The sequence below is a fragment of the Bubalus kerabau genome, chromosome 23 (assembly GCF_029407905.1).
Source record: "Bubalus kerabau isolate K-KA32 ecotype Philippines breed swamp buffalo chromosome 23, PCC_UOA_SB_1v2, whole genome shotgun sequence".
NCBI lineage: Eukaryota > Metazoa > Chordata > Mammalia > Artiodactyla > Bovidae > Bubalus > Bubalus kerabau.
The window spans coordinates 14,147,904-14,161,484 of NC_073646.1; the positions used below are offsets into that span (position 1 = coordinate 14,147,904).

At 37.9% G+C, this 13,581-nt stretch overlaps 1 protein-coding gene across 6 annotated transcripts in view; it reads left to right on the plus strand.

Annotated features, from left to right (window-relative positions):
- MRTFB (myocardin related transcription factor B) overlaps positions 1-13,581 on the plus strand; it is a 319,142-nt gene that overhangs the window by 275,358 nt on the left and 30,203 nt on the right. For all 6 annotated transcript variants that reach the window (XM_055562733.1, XM_055562734.1, XM_055562735.1 and 3 more), the window contains 2 exons: positions 859-1,020; positions 1,888-2,066. In XM_055562733.1, the coding sequence (XP_055418708.1) occupies positions 859-1,020; positions 1,888-2,066 (341 nt within the window). The remainder of the gene's footprint in view (positions 1-858; positions 1,021-1,887; positions 2,067-13,581) is intronic.

The window sequence follows — 13,581 nt, forward strand, 5'->3', positions numbered from 1 at the left end:
CTAATAGATGTGAATTTGACCCTCCTATCATAAATAAGCAATAGCAGCACCTCAGTTTTGGCTTGAGTTCATATTAATTTGAGTCCAAGGACATCCACATTGTGTAGACAATATAAAGCTTTCCAGGACTAGAATGTAAATTGCAGATGGGAGCATTCTCAAGCAGTCGTTGTCTCTCCATAAACGAGTTTACACCAGTTGAAATTAGTTGGCCTGAAATAACATTATGGAATTCAGATTCAGATTAGTCACTCAGTCGTGTCCGACTCTTTGCGACCCCATGAATCGCAGCACGCCAGGCCTCCCTGTCCATCACCAACTCCTGGAGTCCACTGAGACTCACGTCCATCGAGTCAGTGATGCCATCCAGCCATCTCATCCTCTGTCGTCCCCTTCTCCTCCTGCCCCCAACCCCTCCCAGCATCAGAGTCTTTTCCAATGAGTCAACTCTTCGAATGAGGTGGCCAAAGTACTGGAGTTTCAGCTTTAGCATCATTCCTTCCAAAGAAATCCCAGGGCTGATCTCCTTCAGAATGGACTGGTTTGATGTCCCTGTAGTCCAAGGGACTCTCAAGAGTCTTCTCCAACACCACAGTTCAAAAGCATCAATTCTTCGGCGCTCAGCCTTCTTCACAGTCCAACTCGAACATCCATACATGACCACAGGAAAAACCATAGCCTTGACTAGACGAACCTTTGTTGGCAAAATAATGTCTCTGCTTTTGAATATGCTATCTAGGTTGGTCATAACTTTCCTTCCAAGGAGTAAGCATCTTTTAATTTCATGGCTGCAGTCACCATCTTATGGAATAGAGACAGTAATTCAACTAATGATTAAACCTGTGTTTCCTCTTTCAGAAACATTTGCGGAGCCGTCCCTGCAGGCTACTCAGATGAAGTTGAAAAGAGCTCGACTAGCTGATGATCTGAATGAAAAGATTGCTCAAAGACCTGGTCCTATGGAGCTGGTAGAGAAAAACATCCTTCCTGTAGACTCCAGTGTTAAGGAAGCAATTATAGGCAAGACTCTCAAATTTTACTGTTTTCTGGGAGACAAAGAAACTTGGAAGTTTTAGATAAGAAAAATCTACTTTTAAAGCCAGCACCAATCATGATTATTGTTTTCTGGGTGATTTAGAAATCAACATTTGTACTTATCTCCATAGTATCGTTATTATTAATACTATGTATTATAGGATTAGCACCAGTTAACACAGATATTCCTCTAACAAGAGGTTTAAGTTACCATGACTTACGGGAACTTCGTATTTTGCATTAGTATGAGTTTAAATCTTAGGCAGTCTGTATTCAGTCATTTTATGTTTCCATTCAATTCCAAAGAAATGGGCCCCAAAAGCTAAGGTGTCAGTACAGCAGCGCTGCTCCCTGAGGTGGGACTAATCAACAGATACCCCAGTCAGAGCCCCATTTGGCCTCATAATGTTTTTCAACAGTTGGATCCAAGCAAGCTCCGCACATTGTCTTTAGCTGATGTATCTCTTAGGTCAGTCTCCTGGGAAGATCTTCTTCCTCCTTTCTTTCCTTTTTATTTGCTGATGAATGAACTTATTTTGTCCTTTAGTACTTCCACACTCTAGGTTTTTTTGAATGCATTTGCATCCCTAGATGTCATTTAAAAAATCTCTTGTCTCCTGTGTTCCTATCATTAGTAGTCTGATCCAAAGGCTTGATCTGATTCAGGTTCGGTATTTTCCCCCAGGTATTCATCATAGGTAGTTGTGTATTCTCCCACTGAGAAGTACATTATGTCCAACTTTGTTTTTAAACAGCTTTCTTTAGTCCTTATAATGAATAATATTTCTCCTTTTTCATTTTAACCTTAGTATTCCAAGGCCAAGATCAATTAAGAATCACTTCTTTCTTTAGGCGTTGGGAAAGAGGACTATCCCCAAACTCAGGGCGATTTCTCATTTGACGAAGACAGCAGTGATGCTTTGTCTCCGGACCAGCCGGCCAGCCAGGAGTCGCAGGGGTCAGCCGCGTCCCCAAGTGAGCCAAAAGTTAGTGAATCGCCATCTCCTGCGACTACAAACACTCCAGCCCAGGTATTGCTTTTCTTGTTTTTAACCCCTAAACCAAGAAAGTGCCTTGTTTTTTATGTATCTAGGTAATGCATCTTCACCAGAAAAAAAGTCTGAAAGTGCAGAAAAATATAGATTTTTCACATTGTAATCCAGCTATTCACATTTTCAGTAGATTCTTACATTTTCAAATTTCTGTTCTGTGTACACATTTTTACTTTACAGTTTTGTAACTCAATTTTTTCATGTAACTGTTTTTTGAGTTACAACTCACACATCATAAAATTCACGCTTTTTTCTTTTTAACCATCTTAGTCGTCTTTAAGTGTACAGGCCTGTAGTCTGTATTCACACTGTTGTGCAGCAGATCTCTAGAAGCTTGTCTTACAAAACTGAAGCTAAATCCATTAAACATCAACTCCCCATCCCCCCAGGCCTGGTAAGTACTTTACTTCAATCTCAATGAATTTGACTACTTTGAATATCTCATATGGCTTATATTATTTAACAGTGTCCTCGGGGTTCATTTATGTTGTAAAATGTGACAAGATCTCTCAGTTGTTAAGCTGCATAATATTCCATTTTATGGATATACCACATTTTGTTTATCCATTCATTAGTGAACATGGGGTTGCTTCCATCTCCTGGCTGTTGTGAATAATGATGAGTACACGAGTGTGAAAATCTCTCTTTGAGACCCTGCTTTTAGTTCTTTTGGGCATATACTCAGAAGTGGGATTGTTGGATCATATGGTAGTTCTATTTTTAATTTTTAAGGAACCACCATACTGTTCTCCATACTGGTTGCAACATTTCATACTCCCACCAGCAGTGGAGGAGGAAATGGCAACGCACTGCAGTATTCTTACCTGGAGATTCCCATGGACAGAGGAACCTGGTGGGCTACAGTCCATAGTGTTGCAAAGAGTCGGACACGACTGAGAGACTAAACCACCACCACCAGTACACACGTGTTCCTATTTCTCCACATCCTCACCAACACTTGTTAATTTCTGTTCTTTTGATAGTAGCTGTTTCAGCGGAATGAGGTGATCTCACTGTGTTTGTTTTTATTGAAGTATAGTTAATTGACAATTTTGTGTTAGTTTCAAGTGGACAGCAAAATGATTGTTATACATATAAATATATATGTGTGTATATATTTTCAGATTCTTTTCCATTATAGTATTATAAGATATTGAGTATATTCACTGTTTTCTTTTTTTCAATTGGAGTATAGCTGGTTTACACTGCTGTGACTCAGCCATACGTACACTTAGATCCCCTCTCCACAGAGCACCAAGCAGAGTTCCCTGGGCAGTAGATTCTCATTAGTTACCTGTTTAATGCACAGTAGTGTACATGTGTCAGTCCCAACCTCCAAGTTCATCCCACCCCCACCCCCCCTCGGTATCTATACATTTGTCTCTATTTCTACTTTGCAAATCATCTCTACCATTTTTTCTGGATTCCATGCATATGTGTTAATATAAGATACTTGTTTTTCTGGCTTCACTCTTTATGACAGCCTCTGGATTCATCCATGTCTCTGCAAATGGCACAATTTCATTCCCTTTTATGGCTAATAAATAGTCCATTGTATATATGTGCCACATCTTTATCCATTTCTCTGCTGATGGACATTTAGGTGACTTCCAGGTCCTGGCTATTGTAAATACTGCTGCAGTGGACACTGGGGTGCATATATCTTTTTGAATTATGGTTTTCTCTGGGTATATGCCCAGGAGTGGTACTGCTGGGTCATAGGGTAGTTGTATTTTTAGTTTTTTAAGGAACCTCCATACTGATCTCCATATTGGCTGCATCAGTGTACATTCCCACTAACAGTGTAGGAGGGTTCTCTTTCTCCACATCCTCTTCAGCATTTACCATTTGTAAATTTTTTTGATAGTGGCCATTCTGACTCATGTGAGGCGATAGCCTCACTCTAGTTTTGATTTGCTTTTCTCTGATCATTAGTGATGTTGAGTCTCTTTTAATGTATTTGTTGGCCATCTGTATGTCATCTTTGGAGAAATGTCTATTTAGGTCTTCTGCCCATTGATTGTGATGTCTCACTGTGGTTTTGATTTGCATTTCTCTAATCATTAGTGACGTTGAGCATCTTTTCATATGCCTTTGGTCATTTGTATATAATCTTTGGAGAAATCCCTTTTCAAATCCTTTGCTCTCTTTAAAATCAGGTTGCTTTTCTGTTGTTGAGTCGTAGGAGTTCTTTATATGTTCTCGATATTAACCCCTTATCAGATTTATGATTTGCAAATACTCTCACCCATTTTTTCACTCTGTTGACAGTAACCTTTAATGGACAGATGTTTTTAAGTTTGATCTAGTCCTCTTTGTGTATTTTTGGTTATGTGACCTGTGTTTTTGGTGTCAGACTAAGAAATCATTGCCATAATTTGGTGTCATAAATTAGATTGTTTTGGATTGATTGGATCCTGTTTTCTTCTAAGATTTTCATAGTTTGGGGGTCTTACATTTAGGTCTTTAATCGATTTTCATTTTTGTATATAAGATAAAGATCCAACTTCATTCTTTTGCATCTGGATATCCAGTTTTCCCGAACACCATTTGTTGAAAAAATTGTTCCATCCCCACCGAATGGTCTTGGCACAGTTGTCAAAGATCATTTGGTCATATATAAGAGAGTGTATTTACATGCTTTCTATTCTTTTGCATTGGCCTGTATCATTTTGATTACTAGAGCTTCGTAGTAAATTTTGAAATCAGGAAGTGTGAGATCTTCAAATTTTATTCTTCTTCAAGATGATTTTGGCTACTTGGGGTCCCTTGATATTCTGTGTTAATGTTAGGATGAATTTTTCTATTTCTGTTAAAAAAAAAAAGGCACTGGGAAAATTCAACCTTTTAAAGTGTGTAATTCAGTGCTTACTAGTATATTCACAGATTTGTGCAACTCTCACACTGATTCCAGAACACTTTCATGTTTCCCAAAAGAAGCCCGTACATATCAGCAGTCACTCCACTTGGCCCTAAGCAACCATCAATATACTTTCTGTCTGGATTTACCTATTCCAGACATTTTTTTGTAATAAATTCTGGAATCATACAATATATCATCATTTGCGATTGGCTTCTTTTGCTTAGGTGTAATGTTTTTAAGGTTCATCCATGTTGTAGCATGTATCAGTACCTCATCCCTTGTTGTGGCTGAGTAATATTCCATTGTGTTGATACCACATTTTGTTTATTCATCAGTTAGTGGACATTTGCTATTATGACTAATGGTGCTGTGAACACTGTAGACAAGTTTTTATATGGACATATGTTTTCACTTTTCTTGGGTATATATCTTGGAGTGGAATTGCTGTGGCATATGGTAACCTTATGTGTACCTTGCTTGTATACCTTAGTATTTAACTGAACTGATACACCGTCTCTCTATTAACCAATTCCTTATTGTTGGTTAGTGGTGTTTTAGTCACTAATTCATGTCCAACTCGTGGGATCTCATGGACTATAGCCCACCAGGCTCCTCTGTCCATGGGATTTTCCAGGCAAGAATACTAGAGTGGGTTGCATTCCCTTCTCCAGGGGATCATCCCAACCCAGGGATCAAACCCCAGTCTCCTGCATTGCAGGCACATTCTTTAACAACTGAGCTGGGAAATCCCTACAGTTGTTTCCTATTTTTCACTACACCCTGGTTTTTTAATACATGCATAGTGGGCACTAAGTATCTCTTTGAATAATTACTAGATACTAAATGAATTTGAAACCTTATGTTAGGCAAAAGGTAGGCACTTCAACTGCCTTCCAAGAAAGAGTTCCACGGTGACTATGTCTTGACCACAAATAGGTAATATCATTACTTCAAACTCTGCACGCTGGAGACTGGAATGTTTTATTTGGCTGCTTGATTTTGGTTATACTGAATTTATTCAACAAATACTTATCAAGCACCTACTATGCATCAGATTATATATGAGTATTCAATCTAGTGCATGGAAAAGAATCTAATATTTTTTAATAATTGCATTGGAAATTCACATTTATTTCATCAATGAGTGTTTGTGTTTCTTTTGGTTTTATAAGAACTCTCATGCTGCACATAATTTGTTTTTCCTCTTTATCATGTTTTTCCCTTATTGAAATTTTAATAGTATTTAGTTATTTTAAAAGTCAAGACTGTTGAACTACTTAATGTGATGGGTCAAGTTCAGTAGAAAATGTTCTTACTAAAACCAAGCATCATAGAATTTTTGAATTGTACAGGAATTTGGCAATTATCTGGCCTCACCCTTTCACCAGGGGAGGCCTCGGTTCAGAGCAGTATGGAAGTTTGGGGATTAAAAATGTTTGGATATTTTCTTACAGCATTTCTTCTCATTCATGAATATCTATTTGTTAGGGACTGTATGCTTCAACATTATCTTCTTTACTGCATTTATCACCATTATCTGAAATAGAGGTGTGTATCTTTAACACCTAGCACAGGGCCTGGTACAGAAAGAGTGCTTAGTTGAATTCAGCACCATGAGCAGTAACTAATGCCAGCTTGTAGAAGCAGTATGTCTCCCATACTGCTTCTGCATCCCATGTATGTCTTCTGTACTGCATCCCGTGATGCCAGCCTGTCTCCCACTTGGAACCATCAGAAGTAGTCGGAGGAGCTACACTTTATACTCTCTTGTCAGAGTTTACAGGGCAGGTGTGACTGGCCCCTCAGCTTCATTGGAACCTGACCTGGAAGAAAGATGAGGGTCAGTGACCAGCCCCTACTGTTCTTACATACTGGCTGCACCCTGGTTTTAAGCTTTAAAAATAGGGCTAAAAAGAATGTCAAATATGCAAGTTAATACCATTAGAAAACAGTTCTACTTACCCATTTGGGTTGTCTGTTCTGTTTCTGTCTGAGTAGGTCAGGACATCAGACAGCTATTAGCATGGTCTTAGCTTTTAGTAATAGAGAATTTCTGTCACCTCAGCTATCTGCCTGGTAACAGCTTCATGACGGTTCCACCTGTAAGAAACTGTAAGTTTATAAGTGAGAAACTTCAATCAGAGGCAGTCCCACCAGTGGGTTGACATTCCAGAATTCCTTGAAGGAAAAACGGAAGGGAGAACAATTGTGTTTCTTGAAGAATAAATACAGCCTATTGCCAGGGCAGCACACATGAAGCCTGGGGTCATTCATGAACTTAAACATTAATTTTCATAACACTCTTTAGTGTTGCTCCAATGCCACTTCTGTCTGCTTTTTATTTGTCACTAGTGCCTTTGGAAAAAGACCCACTTTAGAGAATGGTACATTTCCTACTTATACATTCAAGTAAAAGAGCCTAGAATCAGGGCTGGCTTACGGCACCTTTCCCATTACATAATTCCTATACTGTATACCTGGAAACCTTCTTAAATTGTGTGTCCTTTATAAAATTCCCTTTCAGTATTTTACTATTTATAAATAAGGAATCTGACAAAGATTCTTAATATTATACACTTTATTCATGTAATTAAATAAGCATCTCCATGTTAACTGTACTATACTGATGTCAGAGAAAGATAATCCTCAAGTAGGATTGTAAGTATGTTGTAGATATTTGTTTTTCTCTTTTTAATCAACTACAGAGGCCAATTTTATGATGCCTGTAAAGTCTGTGGGTTTTGTGTCTAGAAGTGATAATTATGTTTTGCTTTGGGAAATTCTGTACTTTATTTTCACTGTTATCTCATGTTTGTTTTTAAAATTTGTCTAGATATCTCACTTGATATATAAGTAAAATGTATTAATCTTCCTAAATATAATTACTTTCACATTTATAGTTTAAGGGAAAGTATCAGTACCTGAGGGACTTCCCAGGTGGCACTAATGGTAGAGAACCCGCCTGCCACATCTGCAACGTAAGAGGTGTGGGTTTGATCCATGGGTCGGGAAGATCCCCTGTAGGAGGAAACGGCAAGCCATTCCAGTATTCTTACCTAGAGAATCCCATGGACAGAGGAGCCTCTCAGGCTACAGTCCTTAGGGTCGCACAGACTCAGACACGACTGAAGCAATTTTGCATGCATGCAGATCAATACCTGAAAACATTGCTTCTCATTAGACATCAAGTTTCCAGAGAGCAGGCATAGGCCCTCATTTTGTTTTGGATGTTCTTTGAGATTCTGAGTTTTTAATCTTTAAAATGGAAATTCAGAAAAAGGAAATTCAGTATAGGAGTTTGATGATGAATTTAATTACTATAGACCAGTGGTCCTCAAATTGCCTGTAGTGAAGGGATATGTTTATTTTTTTACATAGTTTATATTACAAAAGGATTAGTGCACAGTACATTGGAAATTAAAGTAAAAGTGGAGTGACATCAGCTTTCCTAAGACTTCTGTCCTTGTCACTGGCAGGTAGCTGAGGTCCACAGACCATACTTTTGAGTGGCTCTGACATAGATTTCACTTGTTTACAAATGAACCAGGTTTTTCTCATATGGTGATTGATCATCATTTTATGCTACACATTTAATTCTGTGGCTTAAACATATTTTTCTAATTTTCCTGTTCAGTTCTTTTCTTGGCCTCATATAAAGTCCAAGACTTATTCAGGGAATTTCCTTAAGGTTCTTTAAAAGTTATACTTCTGGATAATTAGTTGAGAGAAAATTAGGCTCAAGATTTCTATATGCCTTGCTTTATTGCAAAATGTCTCATGACATATAGTCTCCTTAATTCTTTTTCAGAACACACAGATAGATACCAGAAGTTTAAGTCCTACAGGAAAAGTATTCAAATAAAAGAAACATTTCCTCCAAAAATTTTTTTTAACACATAACATCTAGACAAAAAACATTTTTCAGGCACTTTTACAATCCCAGTGCTAAAAAGCTAATGACCTCACAATGTGAACAATATACCACTACATCCTTCCTTCAAAATGTAAATTCTTTGAAATATGTATTTCTGTGTGGTCTGTAAAGAGACTAAAACTGCTTTTCCTTGGACTTTTGTCTTTTAATTCTGATCAAAGTACATCTGGAAAGGAATTTGCCAAAATATTAATAAATGACACATCACATACCAGAGCTCTGTTTTACGCTGAGGCAACTCTTGAACAATGGAAAGCTGTAGAAAATTAAGAACAGCAAGCCACACGTGTGTACCAGGAGCAGTGACACTGGTCCTTTTAACTGGAGGACTTTTTTTCTCTCAGTGATTTCTTAAGTCATTTAAATAATCATTTATTATAAACACCCAGATGTTTAACTGTAAGTATGATCTGACAGGATCTGTGTTCATTTTCAAATTCAAAGTAGTACTGAAAGGAACCTTGTTCATCTCTTACTCTGTATCTTCAAGAACTCAAGCTTAAGGGAATTTGGTAAAATATTTTTTCCCATTGTTTCAAGTAATGTTCAGGTAGATGACCATTTGCCAGATAACAGAAATTTTAGGTTTAAGCTAACAAAGAGAATGAGCAAGGTCTAATATGTAAGCCCAGGTACACATAGAGTAAATAATCAAAGTTAGACTAGCTTTCTTTGCAAATATTTATCAATAAAGGCCTGAGTAGAACAAAGACATTGACTGTAATTTCTATTATTACTCCTTCAATTATGCTTTTTATAACTTACATATCATGAGGAAGGAGTCTGCCACTATTCATAGAGTTTTGAGCTGAGTTCCAACGTTAACTGTGAAATTGTTTTCCATCCCAGTTCTTGACTCAGTTCTGTGACCAACAGGAAAGTGCCTAAAATAGTGCGTTATGCAGAATAGGCCTTTCTTATTTATTACTAAATAAATCTTTATTGAATATAATTGAGATGATGATAAAAATAATGGCCAATGTTTGCTGAGCGCTTAAGTGTCGTTCAGGCACTGAACAACTTACTTCGCATGTATTATCTGGGGCAGATGTCATGAAAAAGCATCTGTCTGGACTGTATAGGATTTGAACTAATGACTTAGTTCTAATTAGGCCAACAGTGTGATACTTTTCCAGCACATCATCCTGTGTTATCCTGTTATGATTGATAGTGACAACTATTATTTCTATTGCCTAAGAAGTACATACATAACATTCTTTTGCCTACTGTACAATCTCACATAGTTCAGATACCAAAAATGAATAACAGTAATTTTATTATTTATTATACTTTCACATTCTGACCCCTAAGAGGTACTTTAACCAACTTGTGAATCACCAACATGGTCACACCAAGGTTGTAGTAGACATTCCACGTGATTCTGTAGAATATATGTGACAACTTTATAAAGAGGACTGTATTTTTAAAAAGTGGACATTGGCTCTAGGTTTTCCAAAGTTAATCCTGAAGTATATGAAATTGTTATGAAGTTACCACCAAAAGTAACAAATTCATTAATGATTAGAATAGTTGGTCCTCTGACTAATCACTCTTCTGCTGTGTGGTTCTACTTTATAATCATTAATAGTATTAGTTATAATTGAACTATAAAAAATCAGAAATACTAAATGAATAGATTCACATTGAGATTATTACACATATATCTGCATACTTACCACCATCTCACTATGAAAGATAATACACATCAACAAAGGAAGGTCCAGGCCCTCATTCTCTCACAGAAGCAGTAAGTAAACCACAGGCTAAAATAATTTTATAGAGCTCTGGAAACCAGTCAGAAATCTACATCAACCAAACACCCAATTAAGAAAAAGCCACATTCAGAAACATAGAACATGCCATGGTGTTTTCACTCATCCTTTCCCACTCTTAACGTGGCACAAAGGAAGTCGCCCAATACCCAGTTCCCTCCCTCAGGATGGAAGGAGTAGAGCAGAACTTGTTAGCAGTATTCTGGCCTGTTGTGGGCTAGTTGAGGAACTAGTTTCTGATTTGTTTGACTCAGACTGGGGAAAGTGCATAATTTGGATCTCAGGCTAGCAGAAGCTACAGAAGGTAGTGGCAGGAGCCATTATCATGTGAAAACTGTAGAGTAACCGCAGACCCACAGACACCTGAGGGCAGTGAACTAAGTCAGGCAGAGAAAGACAAATATTACATGATATTACTTATGCTGTGCTTAGTCACTCAGTCTGTCTGACTCTGTGACCTCATGGACTGTAGCCCATCAGGCCCCTCTGTCCATGGGGACTCTCCAGGCAAGAATACTGGAGTCAGTTGCCATGCCCTCCTCCAGGGGATCTTCCCAACTCAGGGATCAAACCCAAGTCTCCTGAATGCAGGTGGATTCTTTACCATCTGAGCCACCAGGGAAGCCTAAGAATACTGGAGTGGGTAGCCTATCCCTTCTCCAGGGGATCTTCCCAACCCAGGACTTGAATCAGGGTCTCCTGCATTGCAGGAGGATTCTTTACCAGCTGAGCTACCAGGGAAGCCCAATATCACTTATATGTTGACTCTAAAATATGACATAACAAAACAGAAACAGACTCACAGACACAGAGAACAGACTTGTGGTTGCCAATGAGAAGGGCAAGCGGAGAAGAGACAGATCTGGAACTTGGGATTAGCTGCAAGCTATTATATATAGAATGGATGAACAAGGTCCTGCTCTATAGCACAGGGAACTGTGTTCAACATCCTGTGATAAACCATAAGGGAAAAGAATAGGAAAAAGAACATGTATATGTATGTATGCATATGTGTGTGTGTGTGTATGATTGTATAACTGAATCAGCATTGTAAATCAATTATATACTTCAATAAAAATTAAAAAAAAAAAAAAGAATGCAATGAAAGTGTTAGTTGCTCAGTCTTGTCAGATTCTTTGTGGCCCCATGGACAGTAGCCCACTAGGCTCCTCTGTCCTTGTAATTTCCCAGGCAAAGGAGTGAGTTGCCATGTCCTTCTCCAGGGGATGTTCCAAACTGAGGGAATACAATAGAACTCTTAATGCCCAGAGAAGTCATGATGAGACTCTGGGAAATGAAGACATGCGAGGCCCATAAAATTAGTTAAGGTCTTCAACAACTGTCTGCAAAGACTGGGAGAGATGGATGTTTTTTTGCATGCCCAATTTTAAACCAAAGATGAAACCAAAAGAAAAAAACAGTCATACAAAGCAACAGGGAAATATAGCCCATTCAAAGCAACAAAATAATCTCTAGAAACTATCCCTGAAGAAACATGTCAGACTTCCTAAACAAAGACTTTAAATAACTGTCTTAAACATGCTCAAAAAGCTAAAGGAAAACACAAGCAATGAACTGAAAGAAATCAGGGAAACAATATATGAACAAAATGAAAATATCAACAAAAATTGTTTTTAAAAATTCATGGAGCTGAAAAATACACTAACTGAACTGAAAAGTCCATCAGAGGGGTTCAACAGCAGACTCAGACAGCAAGCTTGAAGACAGATCATTTGAAATTATGGAGTCTAAGGATAAAGAGAATGAAAAAAGTAAACAGAGCCTAAGGGACATGTGAGATACCATCAAGCTGATCCATTGGAGCATTATGGCAGAGAAATTAGTGTAAGAATGATGGCCCAAAACTTTGCAAATTTGAGGCAAGAAATGGACTTATGAACCCAAGAAGCTCAATGAACTCCAAAGAGAATAAACCCAAAGAGATTCATACTGCTGCTGCTGCTAAGTCGCTTCAGTCGTGTCCGACTCTGTGCCACCCCATAGACGGCAGCTCACCAGGCTCCCCCATCCCTGGGATTCTCCAGGCAAGAACACTGGAGTGGGTTGCCATTTCCTTCTCCAATGCATGAGAGTGCAAAGTGAAAGTGAAGTCGCTCAGTTGTGTCCGACTCTTAGCGAGCTCATGGACTGCAGCTTACCAGGCTCCTCCATCCATGGGATTTTCCAGGCAAGAGTACTGGAGTGGGTTGCATGCTGAGACACATTATATAATCAAACTATCAAAAGTCAAAGGCAGAATCTTAAAAGCAGCAAGAAAAGTCACTTGTCGCATGTAAGAGGAAATTCCCCAGTAAAAATATAAGTGGATTTCTCAGAAGAACACTGCAGGCCAGAAGACATATTTGGATGATATGAAAATTTGTCAACCAAGAACTCTATATCAGCCAAACTGTCCTTCATAACTGAGTGAGAAATTAAAACAACAAAGCCAGACAAATATCAAAGGAGTTCATTATCATTACACTTGCCCTATAAGAAATGCTAGAGAGTCCTTAAGTTGAAATGAACAGATGCTAGACAGTTAACTCAAAGCCATTCAGAAACATGAAGTTCTTTGGTAAAAAGTAAATACATGGACAAATATAAGGAATGGTATTATTATAATTTCTGTATATAACTCCACTTTTTATTTTCTATGGGATTTAAGCAATTTAAGCAACAGATGCACAAAAAATTATAAATCTGTTAATAACTGCATAATATATAATGATGTAATTTGTGACAATAATAATATAAAGTGGGGAGGTGTGGCTATAAAAGTAGTTCTTGTATATAACTGAAATTGGTATCAATATAAGTTAGATGTCATAGCTTCAGGATGTTATGTGTAATTCACATGGTAACAACAAAGAAAATATCTATAGGATGTGTATCTATAGGAAATGAGAAAGGAATCACTGCAAA